Raw genomic sequence first — 22,453 nt, 5'->3', positions numbered from 1 at the left:
GAAGAGGAAAGAGATAGGGACACCCCAATAACCCCAGTTCATTAACCCCATATTTTCTATCTGCAGACATCTTACTCTACACGTCAGGCATACAGTGCACAGAGGTCCAGCCCAAAGAGCCAACCGGGTGCTACACATCACCTTTGAAGATACGGTAGTCGCCCAGTCAAGACCGGCGCCTCTGCGAGAATCAGGTGAGCGTTACAGAGCATTATCCTTTGTTACCCTCATGTTTCGTGGGCCCAGAAATGATTTAAACCAAGCTGAAGCTTCTGGAGAACATTTACCAATTGTGATTAGTCTATCGGCCAAGAGCTGGTGATCGACTAAGTCGAATGCGGCCGATAGATCTAATAAAAGCAGCAGGGCTGTATGACCTTTGTCAACAAGACCGGCAATATAAGATTTTAAATCTAAGAGCGCAGTCTCAGTCCCATGATTAGGGCGAAACCCAGATTGTTGTGACGCCAGTATGTTATGTTCCTCGACAAAAATTTGGTATTGGCAGTACGCGATTTTATCTAAAATTTTCAACAAAAAGGGAACATTGGTAATTGGACGATAATTACCCGCCTCTGCAGGGTCCAAGTTTTCCTTCTTAAGTAGAGGTGTAACCCATGCTTCCTTTATGTTCTCGGGGACATAAGATTCCTGAAAGGATCTATTCACAAAAATGGTAATCCATGGAGCAAGAGTATGGATATGATCTTTGAGTAAGGAGGCTGGCAAGACATCTCCTTTACAGGAGGTTGGTTTCAGTTTGGAAACGGTATCAATGACATCTTCTATAGATACAGATTTACCTGCGTTACCTGAACCCACCCACCCTACCCCCACCAACCCACACTAATTGGGATGTTGGTACTTTTGGACTACTCTGGCAACTTCGAAATGGTCAGTAATACCCATCTTATTCTCCCGATTAAGGGATGGTGCTTACATGGACTAAATCATTTATGTCTGGCCATTTCCAGAAGGTTGCCATGACTACCAATTGTATCGACTGCAGTGTATTCGAAACACTGCGCCCAAACACCATCTTTGTTTGCGAAACTCTGATAATATATCTAGTGCTCTCAGCACCGGGGGACAACATTTCCTTTTGAACAGACTCCAACTGTACCACTTGAGGACAGTTTGCTTTTGGGAGGCACACAGCTCATGACTATTCTTAGAACTAAAAAATCATGTATGAATACTCTTTACAAACGTATGCATTAAGATCACACACAAAGGGCTCAACTTTTGGGTGTTCGCCAAATTGATGCAACGGTCCGTATATTTGTTATGGGCTAAAGAAAAAGATATTCCCTTTTATTTGCTTAAAAGTATAATTTCCCAACAGAATAAATACCACATATACCAGGATATTGGAAATAGAGATCAGATGGAAATATATAATTATTTCCACAGTTAACTGAAACCATTTCAAACTTCAAGCTGCCTTTGTGGGTAGCTTCATTCTCAAGAGCACAAGAACATTTCACCGTATTCTCCTACAATGCCAATCTTAAATATATCAACCATACATTTAATCAGTATGCTAAGATACAGTAAGGTGTACTTTACCTAATACATCTACCTGTGGTCTAATGTGTGCACTGTGTTGTCTTTTTTATGTTCCCTTTTCATTCTGAAATCTTGGTTAACCTTTATAGAGGCATTTGTATATTAACTGCCAGACTTTTGATAACTTTGTCATTTTGTATAAACATTACACATTTCTGCATGACCAAAAGAAAACAATATGTAATACAAACCTACCTTGCAGATGGTGTACTTAGAGTAGAATGGATCTAAGAAAAGAAACCAAAGAAGAAATGGATATTTAATTGAATGTGCAAGGACAGTAAAATGTGCAAGGACAGTAAACAGCAAGAATTTCTAAACGCGCTAATTCTACTTCATGTGGTTGCACAGACATGTAACATGTATTACAGTACTACAACTTCCTATATGGTCATGGGGGAGGATGCAGTTGAGCGGACGACATGTCCCAAGCATGTCTGGAGCCTTGTATGACAAGTGGTATCCTTCTTGCTAAACCAATGCCTAGCAGCCGCTGTCCTGGCCACGTCTCTATTTTTGCAGAGAAAATTAAGACCAGCGTGCACCTGACTCCACAGAAACCTGGCATGGATCATGAGTATCGAGATGCACATCAAAACAAAAGGAAAATTGGAACACAAGTGTACTTGGGCCCCCCCAACTGAATATGCAACAAGGAAAAGAACAAATTACTCAACTCTCTGTAATGTTCCTTCTGACGAGTTTTCCTCCCAAGGATTCCTCATCTATGATATTCCTATCCCAGAGCAGCTGTTCTCTGGAAACATTTCCGCCGCCAGTGGGGCACATCATGGCTCCACATTGGCTATGCCAAAAGCCTCCATGTGCCGGGCATGATGCATAGCGGTGCCGTGCCCTGCGACTTCTGTTCCACCCCTTTTCCCTATTTGTATTACAATTATGGTATTTATTGACACAGCCTAGCTTTGAGAAGCAACCGAGTGCTTTACAGAGCTATACAACAATACAGATTCATAACGGAGCACTTTTCAGAGTAACAGCAGTATACAGCGGGGATTAGGATACAGAGGTGCACAGAGGAGGGGTACAGTTATTAAGGGTGGCAGGGCAGGACCGCGTCTAGCGAATCAGTTGGCGCAGGGATGACGGGATCATAAAACCTACGGTGTACTAGCTTCCCACAAAGAGGGGCAGGTTGGGAGGGCGATGAGGAATCCGTGGGAGGAACATCCATCAGAAAGCACATTACTGAGAGGCAAGTAATTTGTTCTTCTAATGGATCCAAAAGCAGGACAAATCTGGAGGAGGGAGGAAGCAAGACCACCACCTAAACCAGAAGACTCTGCAGGACTGCCCTACGAAAACGGGCATCCTGCAAAGAGCGTCAAGCAGTAATGCTTAGGAAACGTGTGCCAAGACACTCCCACTTGCTGCCTGGCAAATATGTAGGACAGGGGCTCCCCGCTGCAGGGCAGAGGGGGCATCCACTCCTCTGGGAGAATGAGCTCTGAGACCCTCTTGCACATCCTTACCAGCCAGATCGTAGCATTCCGAGATGCTGAGAATGATCCACCTGGACAGGGTTTGTTTGGTCACAGCCATGCAAGCACGAGCACCAGTATAACGTGCAAAAAGCTGGTCATCCTTCCTAACCTCTCTAGCACGAGAGACGTAGAACTTAAAGGCCCATACCAGGTCCAGCCAATGAAATAGTTCCTCTACCTTGGAAGGGTGCGGCAGATTGACATGTCCAGCAACTCCAGATACCATGTTCGCCGAGCCCAGTCCGAAGCAGGATCATTGCAGTTCCGAACAGGCACAATGACAGGGATTGGCAGGAATGCATAAAGGAGGTCAAAAGTCCACTTGACCGTCAATGTGTGCCCAGTGCTTCCCGATGCCAAAAATTCCCTTGAGCAGAACAATCACACATCCTGTTGACAACGGAAGTGATGAGTTCACCAAAAGGAGGAGATCTCCAAAACTTCTCGACAGAGCTCCCACTCGTGGGAGGGCGAAGTCTGTCTACTCCCTCTCTTGTCCGGCCAGATGTGCCACCATTAGACACACCTTGGCTCCAGATTCCAGAACCACAGTCGCATTGCTTCTTTGAGCTGTGCATAGAAGGACACAACACCACCTTGTTTGTTTGGGTAATGCATGGCCACTGTGTTGTCTGTCAGGATCAGCACAGTCTTGCGTTTCGCAGAGGGGAGTAAAGCGACCCAGGTCAGCCTGATCACCCTCAGCACCAGTAAGTTCCAGAGACTACGTGGGAGAAACCAGTCCACTCACCGTTACGGTCGATAGGTGAGCGCCCCAGCCAGTCAGATGCATCCATGACTTCTGTCATCTGGGTCCAGGTTTGGCGAAACAACGTGTCTCTTAGCAAGTTGTCTTGCACGGGTCACAATGCAAGATCCTGAGCCACCCGATTTGAGACTTGTAAAAAGTGTGACATGTGGCCCTGACACTGCAACCACTGGCAAATGAGAAGCCACTGAAGCGATCTCATGCGCAGCCTCGCCTCCGGTACCACTAGGATACAGGAGGCCCGGAAGATGCAGGAAAGCAGAGGCCGGCACTTGTTGCTGGGATTGGAAGACATTGACCACCCGAAAAATGTTCACCACTCGGTCATGGGGCTGGAAAGTCCAATACTACCCTGATGAACTGGAGAGACTAGGACGGTAACACCCGAGAGTTACTGAAGTTCAGTGAAAAGGTTAGGCTGTGCAATAGAGTGCATGTACAGAGTAAATGCATTGACACTAGATCGTGGGAGCGATCTGGGATGAGGTAGGGAATAACATGAATGCCCTCCATCCGGTGGCAAACTGCTACCACTTTCACCAGCTTGGTGAAAACTCTAGTGGCAGAGGAAAGCCCAAACGGCAGGACCTTGAACTGGTAATGGTGTTGACCCACCATGTATCTTGGGTACTTCCTTTGCTTTTGATGAATCAGCATATGGAAGTAGTCACCCTGAAAGTCCAGGGAAAGCAACCAGTCCTGCAAATTGAGGGCTTACAGAATCTGGATTAGAGTAACCATATTTAACTTGTCCTTGCGTATGACCAGGTTCAGCAGCTGCAGATCCATAATGGGGCTCAAACCTCCATCCTTCTTCGGCACCAGAAAATAGGTGGAGCACCACCCCTTCTAGCACAGAACCAGATTGAGTGCGCTTTTCAACTGAAGCTGAGGGACCGCCTCCAGGAGGATGGGGTCCAGAGACAAAGGGGTGGTCAGAGGGGAATGGACAATGGGACGCTGAAGGAATGGGAGGAAATATCCCTGTCGGATGACCTGTAAGGCTCAAGCCTCCGACGGGCTGAACAAGGAAAGCCAACGTCCCACCGGTGACAACTGACAAGCCTGTCACTGAGGTTTGGCGCCACACGGTGCGGGGCGATCAGCAGCCTGCAACTCCTTCCTCTTCCTCTCAGGATACGCCTGCCTTGCCCTTGTCCAGAGGCAGACTAACCACAGCCCCTCTGGGCAAAGGTGGGAAAGGGGCAAAACCTTGCACGAGGCAATGGATGTGCGAAAGGCTGCTGCACCGTTAGCCCCAAGGACTTTGCAGTCTCCTTAGATGACTGAACCGTCTGAAAGGCATTGTCAGCCTTGGTTCAAAAAACGTTCTGCCCTTCAAAAGGTATGTCCAACAGCATGGTCTAGATGTTGGCCACAAAATCCGACGTCCTCAGCAACAAAAGGCGTCGGACCACTGTGCTTGTGTCCAGTCCTGCAGCATCTGGTGGGCCGCCTCTTTGCCGTCAGAGACCAAGAACAGGAAACTGTCACTCATCTCTCCCTCCAGGAGGTAATCAGCCACATTGGCTACCGCCATCCAAAGAAGGCCAAAGAAGAATTTCGCCATGGCACAAAAGGCATTCACAGTCCACAGTGCAAGATTGCCCAACACAAACACCTTCTTGGACAAGGCATCAAACCTATTACTCTCTCTGTCCAGTGGAAGGGACAGGAAGGTAGAAGTCTTCAGGCTAGCCGTCGTGGATTGAAACACCAAGCTTGCAGGCAAAATATGGGAAGAAAGAGAAGCTGGGTGGCTTGAGGCTTTACTTGGATGGGAGCTGGCAAAATGTTAATTTCAAGGGAGGCTTTGAGGTCGCTGGCACCCTGCAGGCCCCCTGCCGAACCCAGCATGTCCTCGCCTTCCCCATAGAATTCTTCCAGGAAATCCCTCACCTCCTTCGAACCCCTATGTCCCAGACCAAAAGGCCTCTGGTCGCCCTCCTCATCATAGATGTTGTACATCTTTGACTTAACAGCGTCTCTATGGAGAGAGACGTATTCCCAAAGGACCTGCAGTGTCGATAAAGCTGTGCTGAGTCCGTAGCTCCCAAAGGAGGGGGCCTGTCAGTGCCGAGAAACCTCTGTCTCTGTCTGGTCTAGGCTCCACCCCTTATGCATGCGGGAGTGTTCCTCAGAGAGTACCCTGCCGGTCACAATAGATGCTGTGGGACCCTGCTGCACCATAGCCGGAGACTCACACGCGCCGTCACCTGCGTCACAGACACGGAGGCCAGACCCGCCGGCGCCTTGGAAATGATTTCCAACATCTTCATGCGGAAGTTCAACCATTACTACGGCAAGGCAGATTGGGTTGGAAGAGGTACCTGCACCGGACGCTCAGGGGATTGAGTTCAAAAGAATGAGCTAAAGTGTAGGATATCACCCAGCGAGCAAGTGCTATTCCTGGAGAACAAGTAGCTAGTAGTATACATAGGGTGCACAAACCTAACTTAAAATGAGATTCAAGCAATGTTTCCTTTTGCCTCAAATATAATAAAAATTGTATTGACACGTTCTGCTTTTGGGTACATTCTAAAAGACTCAGAATATAGTAATGTTGCAGTTGCGCATGTGCTGAAAATCCCCACAAGCATATAAGGCTGATCATTTTACACAATTGTGGATAGTTTAACCCAATCAAATTAGAAATGTGATTAAGTCATATATTTTTATTGGACTCCAATAAAGTAGCACTGTCCCAGAACCATTTTAAGGGGCAATTTGTCTTGGAATTCAAAAGATGCTCCAGGTAGTGAGTCGTCTGGGTTAAGCATTTCAGGCTATTCTAAAATAAGTATACAATATGTCACAAAGGTGTGTCCACAGAACACAGCGACTCATGCTACGAAGGTTGTGGTTTTCTATTTGTGGAAGGGTCTTGGAACCACGGACTCATGCTGATGGCCTGCTCACTGCCGACTTAGTCTGAACCCTAGAGTTTCTTTTAAGGTGTTGCTAATATAAGGTATATAGGTCCCAGACTTGCTCAGCAACACTGATGATAGAGTGCCCCTGACTTGCTTTAACAAACTTTCTAGTATTCTGTGGCAGTTGTCAGGATAACCAGTAATCTGGTTGCCTAAAAATGGCAGCTTTTACAAAACGTTGAAGCAAAAAGCCTGTGGTGTGACCCGGTAAAAGTGTTTCCATTATACCACACAAGGAGAGAGTGAGTTGCAGGGGTGTCCCCATGTCCTAATGGGCCTCATGCTCATCCTGTGCGTTCCAAGTGGGAAGTGGATCCCTCTGATCGCTTGGAAAGGACTCCCTCCTAATCCTTATTCTTCTGCCAGATGACCCTCCTAGCTCTTACTCTCCAGATCGTCCCCTCCTCCTCCACTATCTCTTGTACCTCCAACAGCTCCTGCTCTCCCTCTCACCGTTCCACCTCCTGTTCTACCTTCTACAACCTCTTCCCCTTGCCCCCCCACATACTGTGCTCTCTCTCTCTCTCTCTCTCTTCCAATCTCTATCTCCAGCTCCTCTCTACCTCTCAGTAACACCTGTTCTTAGGAATCCCATACTCTCGTCCACAAAGCTTGTGGATTTCTGTATTTTTGTAGTGTGTGTAAGTAAGATAACAGTGGCAATTACAGGTCTAACGTGTTGCTCTATTCCTTCTTTGGTTTCCCTGGCCCCTTGTGCCAACCCCCTCCTTAAATCCAGGTGAGGGAGAAGTTTACTAATAGTTTAGATTGATCCTACCTAGGCCCACCATGTTAAGGTCAAAACACAAGTGGCATGGCCGCTTCCTCTCAGTCTCGAGATAGCACTACTCCTAGCAGGTTTGTGTGGAACCTCTTTCTCGTGTGTGTAACTGAATGTTACAGGGCCTGACATTGCTTGCCCAACTCGAATGCCTAATTCCTGCCTCTGCCAAAGGTTTTGCTTTAGAGTTCAGTTTGTAATCCAGATCAGGATTTGCCCCTCGGGCAAGAATCGTGCAGGGATTCCTGCATCTTGGACAGGCTAAGGAACATGGGGTTTGAGCTCTTTTCAGGTGCATACGTGATCTAACCTGGTTATGAATTCTCCACTGGATACATGTACAAGACAGGTCACATTTACCAGCCTTGATGGGGACTGGGAAGCTCCGGGAAATGCTGCATTTTCTGCAAGAAGCGGGTTTCCACAGTCTTACTTCCCAGACAAGGGCAGAGGGACATAGTGTGAAATGCCTCTGGGCTCCCAGTTATTTTGATGTATGGAGAGATAAATTTGTCTCTTGTTACTGCCCATAATACAGTTGTCAAAATATTAAAATAAAAAAGGGAGCGGTCCACTGAACACAAGATACTCAGTATTTTCTGTGTCTCCTCAATCCATGCATTTTTGCCACAAAAACTACCTTTGCATCTAGGCAATTGTAACATAGTGCTCTGTCAATTTGTGAGTGCCTACTAGAGCGCAGTATGCATTAGAATAATGTGAAATAATTCTAAAGGAAAATCATTTTCTATCTGTACCACGCCTACATTCTATTGCAATCACAATACAAAAAATGTATGAACCAAGTCATAAATGATTCTATAAACATCCACGAAAAAATGTACATCTGACTTTTTTTAAAAAAGGTCAGAAATATTGTTTACGACTTGTTTTGATCTGTGCGAGCAGGCAGTAGAGAGGTCATTTCAAAGGGCGAATATCAAGGCACTAGCAGGACGGTCATTTGTGCTCTATTATGAGGAGGCAGAAGGCATGAAATGGTGCCTGGCAGCACGCCGAAGAGAAACCTTTCTCGGAGGAGGGGCATTTCAGATATCATCACTGTAGCGGCAGCTCTATAAACCAGAACAGCATCTCACAAGGACTCAATCGATTAACCCTCCCAAAACAGCGGCAGTCTCATGAACCAGAACATAACAGCCTCACACAACAGAGGGTTCTGAAATGGCCCAGCCTTCCCCAACTACCAGAATAGTTTCTCCCACGCCCCCAATACATACTCTACAGCCAACACCTTCTTCCTCCCGAACACACCCGAACACAGTGGATCATGCACAACTAATAATGTAAAACCTCCCCCTACAACAGTAATACGCTCCACCAATTCTTTAAACATTCACATGCTTGTTGGGATATATAAAACAGTCACCAGCTCTCTCCCAATTCGCACAAAACAGCTGTGTGACATCTTCAGTCACCTAGATATAACCTAACCCCTAATCTTGTGGCCAGCTCTGTGGACACCCAAAACCCTCATAAGCTCGCCCCAGCTCTTAAAGCAGTCACCGGATTCTTCAAACAGCTCAGAGGGCACTTAACAGTCACCAGTTTGTTCCAATGACCGTGAGTTATCAGATCACCATATAGCTTAAAACAGTCACCAGTTGTCAACAGCTCTCTCTCCCTCTCCAAAGTGCATGCAGTTTACATGAAGCCTAAAACAATTACTATCCACAGTGCATCACCCCAAAAAATAAAATAGCCAGCCATCAATGCCCATACAACCCAAGAGAACTATACATCAAGGAACAATATATAACAAATTTACAACAACAGAAACGCAGAGTTCATCCTCCATTGGAAAAAGGCTACAAAATCAGCTCAATGTGACTTTGTACACATATTGGAACATAGAACCTGCATGATCTGGTGAATATGTTATGTTATGTTATTTTGCACTTATATAGCGCCTTATATACCATTGGTATGGTCTGAAGGCGCTGGTAGGTTGAACGCCCTTGGGAACCGAAGTTCTGGTCAGTAGAGGGATTAGCGAGAGTCCAAAAACGCATGTGCGCACCAGGTATGTGTGCAGCTGGTGTTGAGTTCCTGTGGTAGCTGCTTCTTAGCGGTAGGTGTGGTGGCTGAGAGATCAGGAGTATGTGTTCGATCAGGCCGGCATTATCCAGACCGAGAGTGGCAGCGTTAGGCCTGAGGAGAACGCCTGGCTGGGGGTGTGAGATGATGGGTAGTGAGCGGCAGATGTTGATATGAGAACAGTTATACCGAATGGTGTCATAGTATCACTGTGTTCTAGTTGAGTGGTGGTGTAAGGAGAGAGTAAGCGTGGGGTGAGATATGAGGTATGCTCTTTCAAAGGTTCTATGCATTCCAAGGCATAGTACGAACGTCGTGCAATTCTGAGCGGTCAGGTTCGTTCTGAGCATTTTGGTCATTTCAGGCGTTCATGATTGCGCTACCCACTCACGCGTTCTCGTTCACCATGCATGTTCTAGTCAATCCTTCATTCTCTAGTGTGCTCCACGTGTGTTCCCAAGTATTCCATACACTTGGACTCCTGCCCTTCTCGCGCAAGTACTCCAGTTTACCCTGCGCATGTATTCGACTCACTCATCTGCTCTGTATATTCGTCTGCTCTGTATACACATCCCCACTGTACGCTTATCCGCTCAGTACATTCATCTGATCTACCCACTCATCAGGTCTACACACTCATCCGCTTTATGCAATATTCTTCCGCACTGCGTACTTGTCCGTTCATCGTACTCATCTGCTCTACATACCCATCTGCTTCGTACACTTGTTCGTTCTATGTGTTCATCGGCACCAAACACTCATCTGCCACTCATCTGCTCTGTACTCATCCGCTTCTCACACTCAACTGCTCCATATACAATAATTTGCTGCATATATACTCATCTACTCCACTTACACTCATCTGCTCCGTTTATACTCATCTGCTCTTTGTACAATCGTCCGGTCTGCGTACACACGTCCGTTCCACACACTCGTCTGCTCCAAACACACGCCCGCTCCAAACATAAGTCTGCTCCACTCATATGTCCAATCTACACACTCGTCCGGTCTACACACTCGTCCGGTCTACACACTCGTCCGGTCTACACACTCGTCCGGTCTACACACTCGTCCGGTCTACACACTCGTCCAATCTACTCGTTCGTCTGGACTACCCATTCATGTGGTCCATAATACTCATCCGGTCCACCCTGACCATACTACTCGTCAGTACATGGAGCTCCCCAGTTCTATGTATTTATCCGCTTCATACATTCATCTATTCCACATATTCGTCCGCACCACACACTCGTCTGCTTCACCTACTGATCTGTACCGCTCACTCGTCCGCATCACATACTCATCCGCTTCACATATTCAGTCACATACTCAGCCGCTCCTCCACATTCGGCCGCTCCTCCACATTCGGCGCTCCTCCACCCTCATCCGCTCTCCACACTCCTCCTCTGCTCTCCACACTCCTCCTCCGCTCTCCACACCACTCCTCCGCTCTCCACACCACTCCTCCGCTCTCCACACCACTCCTCCGCTCTCCACACTCCTCCGTTTTCCAGATTCATCCGCTCTTCGCACCCATCCGCTCTCTATACTCACCTGTTCTCCATACTCATCAGCCTTCCACAGTCATCGGCCTTCTACACTCATCGGCCCTCCACACTCATCGGTCCTCCACACTCGTCCGCCAACCGCACTAATCCTCTACACTCGTCCACACTCGTCCGCTCTACACCCTCATCCGCTCTACACCCTCGTCCGCTCTACACACTCGTCCGCTCTACACACTCGTCCGCTCTACACACTTATTCGTTTTCCGGACTCATCCGCTCTTCACACTCATCCGCTCTCTACACTCATCCGCTCTACACTCATCCGCTCTCTACACTCATCCGCTCTACACTCATCCGCTCTCTACACTCATCCGCTCTCTACACTCATCCGCTCTCTACACTCATCCGCTCTCTACACTCATCCGCTCTCTACACTCATCCGCTCTCTACACTCATCCGCTCTCTACACTCATCCGCTCTCTACACTCATCCGCTCTCTACACTCATCCGCTCTTCATACTTATCGGCCCTACACATTCATGGGCCCTCCACACTCAGCCGCCAACCGCATTAATCCTCTACATTCGTCCACACTCAGCCGCTCTCCACACTCAGACGCTCTCCACACTTCGGCTGCTCTGCACGTTCCTCCACTTTGCACTCTCCTCTGCTCTGCAGGTTCCTCCGTTCTCCGCTCTTTTTCGTTCTCATCGCTCCTCCTTTCTCCACGCCCCTCAGCTCTCTACACTCAACCGCTCTCCATATTCAACCGCTCTCTAGATTCATCCGCCCTCACCATTCATTCGATCTCCATACTCGTCCGTTCTCCGCACTCATCCGCCCTTCACACTCATCTGCCCTCCACACTCATCCGCCAACCACATTAGTCCTCTATGCTCTCCACGCTCATCCGCATTCCACACTCATCTGCTCTCCACACTCATCCGCTCCTCCACACTCAACCGCTCCTCCACACTCATCCGCTCCTCCACACTCATCCGCTCCTCCACACTCATCCGCTCCTCTACACTCATCCGCTCCTCTACACTCATCCGCTCCTCTACACTCATCCGCTTTCCGGACTCATCCGCTTTCCGGACTCATCCGCTTTCCGGACTCATCCGCCCCCCGCACTCATCGGCCAACCGCACTCATCGGCCAACCGCATTAATCCTCTACACTTGTCCACACTCATCAGCTCTACACACTCTTCTGCTCTATACATTCATCCGTTTTCATAGACTCATCCATTTTCCAGACTCATCCATTTTCCAGACTCATCCATTTTCCAGACTCATCCATTTTCCAGACTCATCCATTTTCCAGACTCATCCGCTCTTCGTACTCATCCGCTCTTCGTACTCATCCGCTCTTCGTACTCATCCGCTCTTCGTACTCATCCGCTCTTCGTACTCATCCGCTCTCCATGCTCATCCGCCTTCCACGCTCATCCGCCTTCCACGCTCATCCGCCTTCCACGCTCATCCGCCTTCCACGCTCATCCGCCTTCCACGCTCATCCGCCTTCCACGCTCATCCGCCTTCCACGCTCATCGGCCATACACACTCATGGGCTCTCCACAATCATCTGCCAACCGCATTAATCCTCTACATCCGCTCTCCACGCTCATCCGCTCTCCACGCTCATCCGCTCTCCACGCTCATCCGCTCTCCTCCGCTCTCCGCGCTCATCATTAGATTGCTCATTTAGTACTGTTTGTAGTTTTAATTACATTCGAGTTTATTTAGCTGTAAATTTTTGCTTCAGGTCGATTGCTGGGTCGGTGTTATTGTGATGAAGCTAGTTTGGAACCGATTAGTCTTAGGGGAAGAGCCAGGTTTTCAGTAGTTTGCGGAAGGTCGTTAAGTCTTCAGTTAGGCGGATGTGGGATGGGAGCGAGTTCCACAGGGTTGGGGCTAGGGCTGAAAAAGACGATCCGGCTAACCTGACTGAGTTTGTCTTAGGAATTACTAGGAGGCCGGCTGAGCTTGATCTTAGGGTGCGAGTGGGGTGGTAAGGTATTAGCTTGTCTTGAAGATATTGAGGTCCAGTTTTATGCAATGCTCGATGGGAGAGGCATAAGGTTTTGAAAGCCACCCTGCGGGCTACTGGAAGCCAGTGCAGTGTCTTAAGGGCTGGGGATATGTGGTCTCTTGGACCAAGCGCCAGTAGCATTTTGGCTGCCGCGTTTTGTGCTCTTTGGAGTTTATTTAGTTGGTAGACATGAATTCCGAGGTAAAGGGGGTTTCCATAGTCGATTCTTGATATGACGATTGATTGGACCGCAGAGACTCTGTTGGGAAATGAGAGGTATGGAAGGATGCGTCTAAGGTTTTTGAGGTGGTAGTGGCAGGATTTTGAGACATTGTTGACTTGGCGCGAGAGTGTTAGGTCGGAGTCCAGAGTGCATCCAAGATTTTTCACTGTGTTGGAGGGTGTCGGTGTGTTGCCCATGGCGATGGCCAGGGTAGTGGGTGCGGAAGAAGATCGGAGTTGCCGCAGACCATGATTTCTGTTTTGGAGGGGTTTAAAAGGAGGTGGCTTTGGGTCATCCAGAGTTCTATGTTAAGGAGGCAGGATGCCAGGTCAGGTCGGGAGTTGGGTTTCGAGTTCAGGAGTTTTAGAATTAGTTGAGTGTCGTCGGCGTAGTTGTAACATAGGATATTGTGTGAGCGAATTATTGGTGGGAGGGTGATCAGGTAGAGGTTGAACAGGAGGGCGGATAGACATGCTCCTTGAGGGACTCCCGTGTCGACTGGTCGGGCTTGTGAGGTAAAGCTGGAGAGTGTCGTTATTTGGTGCCTGTCTTTGAGCAATGAAGCTATCCATTTAAGGGCGGTTCAACGAATTCCTAGGGAGTGTAGGCAGTCTAGGAGGATTGAGTGATTGATCGTGTCAAAGGCGGCTGATAGGTCGAGGAGGATTAGTGCGGCGCATCCCGCGGAGTCTGCTGTCATTTTAAGGTCATCCCAGATCGAGGTTAGGGTGGTTTCAGTTCCGTGACGTGATCTGAAACCTGATTGGGCAGGGTCTAGAAGGTTGTTGGTTTCGACAAAGGCATTTAGTTGAGAGTAGGCGGTTCGGTCAATGAGTTTGGCAAGGAACCTGGTGTTTGAGATTGGGCGGTAGTTTTTGGGCTCGAGAGGGTCGAGCGAAGGTTTTTTAATTAGAGGTTTGACGTGCACTATTTTGAATGCGTCAGGAAAGATACCGGAGGAGAGGGAGGAATTTATGATCGATCTTGCGTGTTCTCCTGCGCAGGTGAAAGCAAACATTTCTTTAAGGGTTGTGGCTGGGCAAGGGTCCAGTGGTGATCCGGATGGTTTGCGAGCAGATAGAAGTTTGAGAAATTGCTCTGGTGATATTGGACTAAAGGATTCAAACGTTGGTTGCGTAGAGGACGCGGCTGAAGGGATGGCTGGTACGGGCAGGGGGTTGTCCGGAGGCTGTAGTAGAGCCAGTTTGGTATTTAGAGTTTTTGTTCTTTCGATAGTGTTGTAAAAGTGGAGGGAGAGTGAGTCGCAGAGTGATTGTGAGGGGGTCGGGATGGTTGTATTGCAAGCCGGATTGGTGAATTCTGAGATGATTTTGTGGAGTTCTTTGCTTGGGTTTTTGCAGTTTAGGATTCGGGAGTTGTAGTGGGCTTTTTTTGCTTTCCGGATTTCGGCCTTGTATTGATATAGGTGTCGGGCCAAGGTGGTCCTGCTCTCGTGGGTTTTCTCTTTCTGCCATTTGCGTTCTAGGTATTTGTAAATTTGTTTAGTGGTCTTCAACTCAGGGGTGAACCATCTGGGGAAAGGGCCACGGCGGGTTGATGGTTTACACGGGGGGGTGAGTCGCAGAAGAGATGCTTTGAGCCATAAGTCAAAGGCCTCAGGGGTTAGTTGGTTATTGGGACGGGAGATGGGTGGTGGAGATTGGAGGAGTGCCACGGCTAGGTCCGGGGTGACCATTAGTTTTTTCCAGCATTTGCGTAAATTCGGAGGTTCGGTTGCGAGTACGGGGATGGGGTCGGGTGAGTGGATGGAGAACGAGAGCATGAAGTGATCGGACCAGATGATTGGAGTGGGGGGCTTTAAATGAATCAGGTTGTTGGAGCTAAAGATGGCATCTAGAGTGTGTCCTTTGTAGTGGGTCGGGCCGTTTATGTGGGGTTGGAGATTAATTGCATCTAAACCGTCAACCAGGGAGTGTGTCATGGGGTTGGTGGGGATGTCAAGCCATATGTTGAAGTCACCAAGGAGGGAGAGGTTGGGATGGTTTAGTTGGAGGGTGGCGATGGAATCGCAAAGGTTGTTTGCGAATTGTCTATCATAGCCAGGGGGGCCTGTAGATTATTAGGAAGCTGTGTGGGAGCGATGGGGAGAGGGAAAGTTTAACGAGGAGAGATTCGCAGGAAGGGATGGAGCGTTGGTTGTCTATGATTGAGGCGCGGAAGAGAGATTTGAGGACGAATGCTACCCCTCCTCCTCTGGACGGACGGTTCAGTGGGAAGAGGGAGTAGTCAGGGGGAAAGGCTTCACTAGCGATCGGGCCGAAGTCATCGGAGAACCAGGTTTCAGTGATGAAAACTAGGTCAGGTTTGACAGAGGCGAGGAGGTCATAGATGCAATGTCTGTTTTTTGCTACGGAACGGGCGTTAAATAGGATACAGTTCACATCGGCAGGCAAGGTAGGTCTCGGTGGTGGAGCGGGTTGGGGCGGTGGAGAAGAGAGTGGAGTGGGGGGGTAAGGTGGGTGATGCTAGAAGGGAATAGTGGGTGGGCGGAAAAATTGGCAGGTTTTGAACGGGGCTGGGTGTGATAGGATGATTGAGTTTGGGAAGGGGGATTTGGGGAAGAGGTGTGGGCGGTTGGGAGTTTCAGTTGCAGTTGATGAGAAATCGAGGGAGAGGGGTTTCAGGAGGGGAGAGGCCATGGAGGAAGGCGGAGATTGCGGGAGAGAGGTGGTGGGTCGAGACTGGGGAGGCGAGGAGTGCTGAGAGATTGAGAGGGACCAGCGTTTCCTCTTTAGTTTCTTTGCTGCGACTGGTGTGTGGGAGAGGGTGGGGAGGTCAGAGGGGGAGAGTGAAGCAGCTTTGGTTCGTGCTAGGGCTAGCCGCGCAGTTTTTAGGGAGGGGAAAGAGTGTGGTCGGGGGGGAAGGTGGTAGGGGTATGAGGGCAAGGCTGTTGGTGGGTGATTTCGGGGTGGGGTGTGCCAGGTCTGATAGTGAGGGGAGGAGGTATGGGCAATGCTGGCGGGTCGGTGGTGGGGTTCAGGGGATGAGTGGTCTTAGGGTGAGTGGTTCGCCATCGTGCTCCTCTGGCTTGGTGTTTGGAGAGGGGAGTGGAAGCGAGTGTGGAGGAGGGTGGGGTGATTTGGGACGGAGGGGGCGGGAGTGAAGGCAGAACGGAGAGTGGGGGTGGTCCACAGGGCTCATTTCTGAGAGACTCTGGTGGGGTGGGTGCGCTCATGATTGGTGCGGACTTTAAGGTTGATTTAGGAGGGTTTCCTGATTGTAGTTCTAGGATCGGGGGTGTCACACCTCTAGGCACACTTCTAGGTTCAACAGGTCAGAGACGATATTTAGACTATTTGATGCTCTCTAGATGCAATTTGCCGGCAGAGATGATATTAGTTTAATAGGTACATTTCTGAGTTCACCTGTATACAGAGGGAACACTTTCTAAGATTACCGAGAGGCTAATGGGAACACTTTAATGGAACTTTCCAGACGGGCTATTGGGGGTGTCTCTAAATTCAACTTTATAGGTTGGCTATTGGTACCGTTTCTAAATTCACAGAGAGGGCGTTGGGCACATTCCTAATGTAAATGCGGTTAGGAATATTTCTAAATTCAGCTTTCTCGGAGTGGTTGTTGGTCACAACATCTGCATGCAGTTGGGTACACTATTAAATGCAATTGGGTGCACTACTAAATGCAATTGGGTGCACTACTAAATGCAATTGGGTGTACTTCTAAAATCAACTTTTCTCAGAAAGGCTATTGGGCGCAATTCTAGAATACAATTGGGTCACAGCTTCTAAGTGCAATTGGGTACACTTCTAGATGCAATTGGGAACACTTCTAATGCAAATGGTCACAGCTTCTAATGCAATTGGGTTCACTTCTAAGTTCAACTTTCTCAGAGAGGCTATTGGGCGCAATTTCTAAATGCTATTGGGAACACTTTAGCTGCAGCTTTTCAGATAGGCTGTTGGGCGCTACTTCTAAATGCAATTCGGTACACTTCTAAATGTAAATGGTCACAGCTTCTAACTGAAACTGGGTAAACTTCTAAGTTCAAGTTTTCTACGAGAGGATGTTGGGCGCAACTTCTAGAATGCAATTGGGTACACTTCTAAATTCAACTTTTTCTCAGAGAGGCTATTGGGCGCAACTTCTAAATGCAATTGGGTACACTTCAAAATTCAACTTTCTCAAAGAGGCTATTGGGCGCAACTTCTAATGCAATTGGGTACTTCTAAATTCAACTTTTCTCAGAGAGGCTATTGGGCGTAACTTCTAAATGCAATTGGGTACTTCTAATGCAAATGGTGGCAGCTTCTACATGCAAATGGGTACTCTTCTAAGTTCGACTTTTCTCAGAGAGGCTATTGGGCGCAACTTCTAAATGCAATTGGGTACACTTCTAAATGCAGTTGGTCACAGCTTCTAAATGCAATTGGGTGCACTTCTGAATGCAGTTGGTCACGGCTTCTAAATGCAGTTGGTCACAGCTTCTAAATGCAGTTGGTCACAGCTTCTAAATGCAGTTGGTCACAGCTTCTAAATGCAGTTGGTCACAGCTTCTAAATGCAGTTGGTCACAGCTTCTAAATGCAGTTGGTCACAGCTTCTAAATGCAGTTGGTCACAGCTTCTAAATGCAGTTGGTCACAGCTTCTAAATGCAGTTGGTCACAGCTTCTAAATGCAATTGGGTACTCTTCTAAGTTCAAGTTTTCTTAGAGAGGATGTTGGGTGCAACTTCTAAATACAACTTTTCTCAGAGAGGCTATTGGGCGCAACTTCTAAGTGCAATTGGGTACACTTCTAAATGCAGTTGGTCACAGCTTCTAAATGCAATTGGGTACATATAAAAGGGGTCGAAAAATCCAGCGAGTACAAAAGATACATTCCCCATTATCAAGTCCCCCCCTAAAATCAATATGTGTTTTTTGTAAATTCTTGCTGGGGAACCGGTGTGTATAATGTAGTTAGCACCAAACAAAAACTCAGAATTGTCAATCTTAAAATGGTGTTGCTTGAAGAGCAATCGTCAAAGACTATGATCTGACAAAGATATTCAACAATCAGACATCTTCATGCTCACCATTGCGAGTTAGTAGTACATTTTTAGAAGGAGGAAACTAAAGGAGTGCTAAAACCAAACAATTGTACTAATAATGCAAAAGCCAACATTTCCACTATAATGTAGATCATATGATACATATACAAATGATGTAGGCCACGCTTTGAGCGTGGCAATTACGGTGAGTGTTCAGTTGCGGAGTACATCCTCCATTTGCTTAACCTTCAGTAGCTTGCAGCGCCCTGTAAATTGGTTTGTTTTTTCTCTACTGATGCACTGGTTTCCTACTTTCGGCACATGAGCGCCCATATCTAGAGATCCAAAAGGTTTGTAATCCAGGATGTGCCTCCAGGAAGCCAACCGCACCCCTGTATGGCGGCAGAGTTTGCAGACGTGCTTGGCTGTGTAGAGGGTACACGGCCAGTGGGAGCTTACTGTACTGCTTGATGGAGCTGGGCATCTACTGCCCACCTTATGAAAAATCACTGTGTAAATCGCAGAGCGCGACTGTGCAGTGCTGAACCGCTAAAGGGAATCTGTTCCAGTTCAATTAATATTACAACCCATTATTGCATTAAGGCAGAAAGCATTACTTCTAACAGGCAGATAGTAATCTTGAAGGAAAGGCACACAACATTAGCCAATCGAGTTTTTCATCCTTTTCAGGGACCAACCGGATTTTCATTTGCACTGAGCATTTTTTTGGAAGCATGTAATGGTTAACTGAATCTTCTCCAGTTAGACTTGCTCGCCCATCAATGTTCAAGCAGATAGGAAAGCTATTAAAACATTTCAGTAGGACCACCTCTACCTCACCCTTAGAATAGCCCTGTAGACAATGAATTGACATTTCACATTATCTGTGAAGGCTGGTAAAGTGTCATGGCTAGTGGACCTATGGTAAAAGTGGATCCTGCACACTACGTTGGAGGAAACTAGGAACATTCGATGATTGACAATCCACGTTTGCCCATCTTCAGAATGCACTGGGAGTTTGCAAGCACTGACATTTGTCAAATGGAAACATACTGTGAAAATGTACTATCTGTACAGACAGAGAAGAGAGAGTGATGTCCAAACTGAAACTTTACTAGAATTGCTAAACAAACTGGGAATGTACTGCAATTGTGTAAAAGCTTAGTTAGAGTACATCATTTCGTGTGCAACAATAAACAGGGAGTGTGTAAACATTCTGCAAACTAGGTTTATATTGAAATAGCAAGCACAGTATAATAGAACTGTGGATACTTTTAGAATGTACACAATCGGACAATACAGGGATTGCTAAAGTGGTAATATACTGCAAACGTGCACACTAGAAAAATACCAGGTTATAACATTAGGAGTGTCTTATTGTGGTACAATATGGGAATATGCAGAGGTTGTCTCAGGTTGTAAAAGCTGGAGTTATACAGAGACAGTCAGCAATCAAAAATTCAGGGATCATCAATTTGGGCTAAAATGAGATTGTGAAAGTGGGAAAATTTAGGGACTGTGCAAACTAGCAATATGTAGGGCTCGTCAAACTGGGTTTTTAATGGGATTGCCAAACCTGGACTATACTGGAATTGTCTTACTGGGGCTAACAGTGGAGTGGATACATTGGTAAGTTCCAAGGATGGTTCAAAGGGAATCATACTAGCACTGTGAAAACTGGATATTTAATCAACCATTTATCATACGGAAAACAAGATGGGTTACCTCACAACAGACCTTTTAGGAACAGCTTCGGCCCACAATGCAACAGTTCCTGTTGGTGGCTGCACAATGAAAGTAACAAACTAAATCCAAGATGGCCTACCAGGTATACATTACCTGACTGCCACGTGAAGACCCAGGAAGGAGAGCAGGTTTGGAAAAGGGGCTACTGTGGACATCCCAAAGCTAACAATTTGAAATAAAAAGGTAGTCCATTTCTCTGCCAATGGCGACTGAAGATAACTGAAAAAGACAGGAATACATACAAACTCGAATGCATGCAAATTTGCAATACACTGTCAGGGGGCTCAGACAGACATTCAACTAACAGACGTTCACTCTTTCCAGCCAGAGAGATTCTGGGACCACAACATGGACAGCTGACATTTTCTATACGTTTATTCAAAGCCCTTCACTGACATCTGACTGATACTATGCCAGCCCCACCACTAAGTCAATGGCTCATTCCCAGACTCACTCCAGCCCAGTCAGCCCTCAAAAAGCTTCCGCCCAACAAGCTTGCAAAGGGCCTCTGAGGACTCGTGTCTTACGTTAGACCCAGCCTTTTTCACAACATTGTGACGAAACACAATCCCAATACCTACAACACACACCTCCACAATTCAAAGGCCTAATGCATGACTGGATTTCCCCCCCCCCCCTTTCCGGCATTCTAGTGGCATAATGTGAATGATTGTGGCACCAATGTTCTTGCAAATGGACCGGCCTGACATATAACTAGCTTAAACTTGAGTGCACCGATCATGAATGATACCATCATATCCACTTTTGGCCTTCTCAAGAGTACTCCAACAAGGTGGGCTGTGTGTCTTACCCCTTCTCTTTAGTTCTGCTGACCCCTGTTGCACTTAACACAGTGTGCCATTCAAACCTTGAAGGCTGCAATGGTTGGGGGGTTCAACATCTGTAGCGCACACGTCTGAAAAAACGCCAAATCAGGTATACCGACAGGCACAGATGCTGAAATAAGTTATCCAGGAAGAGGCTATTCAAGATGTAATATTTTTCAAAGGCTTCATCTCATCTCTGCCTGGGATGGAGTTAGGATCACAAAAGCTTGAATATAAATAACTGGTAGGTACAACGAATAGAAGGAATTTGTGCCTTCTGCCCAAGGGGGAGGCCCTCGCCCCACCTGTGAAGCTAGGGAGGTGAGCCTGCTCCACAGTACCCTCCCTATGGGTCGAGGCAAGTGGGACCTCAGTTTTGGGGACAAGGACTCCCGTTCCTGTGAGGAACTCCCCGGTGCCCTCCATGTGATGGCCTATACAGAACTATCTAATACACCAAATCATTACAAGATCCATGACTGGGATGAAGATAAAGTAAATGTATACCGTTATCAAAGAAAAAGAGAAGCTGTCCCTTTAAATCACAATCTCCAATGGACTGTGCAGAGTATGTCGAAGAGCGAGGGGACACCAAGGGGAGGCGGAGAAAGAAAGGAAGGCAGAGACAGGCATGGGAATCTCCTGTTGAAGAACAGCTGAAGGAGACTGAGCTGACGCGGACGACGAAGCCCGTATAATTCCTGAACTGATTTGTGCTGAAGGTGGATGTGATGGAAGACCGGCATGTCAGAGAAAGAGGAAGCAGAGATGGATGGCCCGGAAAGCTCGGTGGTGGTGTTACGACAAAGCAATTGTAGTGAACAGGCTGCCCTCTCAGCGACTGTCACCACCTCATAGAGGAAACACCCAACGAGCTGAGTACCTGCTGCGGTATCGATAAGCTAAACAGGAGACAAACGCACACAAAGCGGACATTGCGGAAAGCGAACCGACAAGTAAACCGTAGAAAGGACAAGATCCCAAGTAGCTGCGGGCACCAGAGAAATTCCCCTACAATACTGAAGGTAACAGGGAGAACGGGAAGCCAAAAGGGAATTGTTACAGAAGTAGCAAAAACCTGTCCCAGTACAAATGACTAAAGTATGGAAAACAAGTTGATAACGTTGAACTATATTAATGTAGTAACGAGAAATACAGAAAGCACCAAGAGTGAAAGGAATAGAAGTGGAGCGTTGAAACCTTGGGTAAAGGGGAAGATTGCCCAATACACAAGAAAGAGTGGAGCACAAGACAGACATTTGGGAATTAAAGAACAGAGAGATGGCGAAGATAAACAGTCTACTAGAAAGTGCACTTCAGGAAAAGGAGAACCATAAGCATTCGGACAACAAAAACCGCAGAGAAAAGAAGATACAAGTGCGCTCAAAATTCAATAATAAAGATCGAAGCATTCTGACTAGAGCCAGGAAGAACCCTAACAAAGAAGAGAAAAAGATAACATTCTCTAAGTTGCAAAAGCACAACTACC

The 22,453-nt window shown here is 47.4% G+C and overlaps 1 protein-coding gene across 3 annotated transcripts in view; it reads right to left on the bottom strand.

The window, feature by feature from the left end:
- Window positions 1-22,453, bottom strand: part of GTF3C2 (general transcription factor IIIC subunit 2) — a 1,345,710-nt gene that overhangs the window by 627,647 nt on the left and 695,610 nt on the right. For all 3 annotated transcript variants that reach the window (XM_069605483.1, XM_069605484.1, XM_069605482.1), the window contains one exon: window positions 1,765-1,796. In XM_069605483.1, the coding sequence (XP_069461584.1) occupies window positions 1,765-1,796 (32 nt within the window). The remainder of the gene's footprint in view (window positions 1-1,764; window positions 1,797-22,453) is intronic.

Source organism: Ambystoma mexicanum, chromosome 4p (genome assembly GCF_040938575.1).
Source record: "Ambystoma mexicanum isolate Mex_15411 chromosome 4p, UKY_AmexF1_1, whole genome shotgun sequence".
NCBI lineage: Eukaryota > Metazoa > Chordata > Amphibia > Caudata > Ambystomatidae > Ambystoma > Ambystoma mexicanum.
This window is presented reverse-complemented; position numbering and strand designations above follow the sequence as displayed.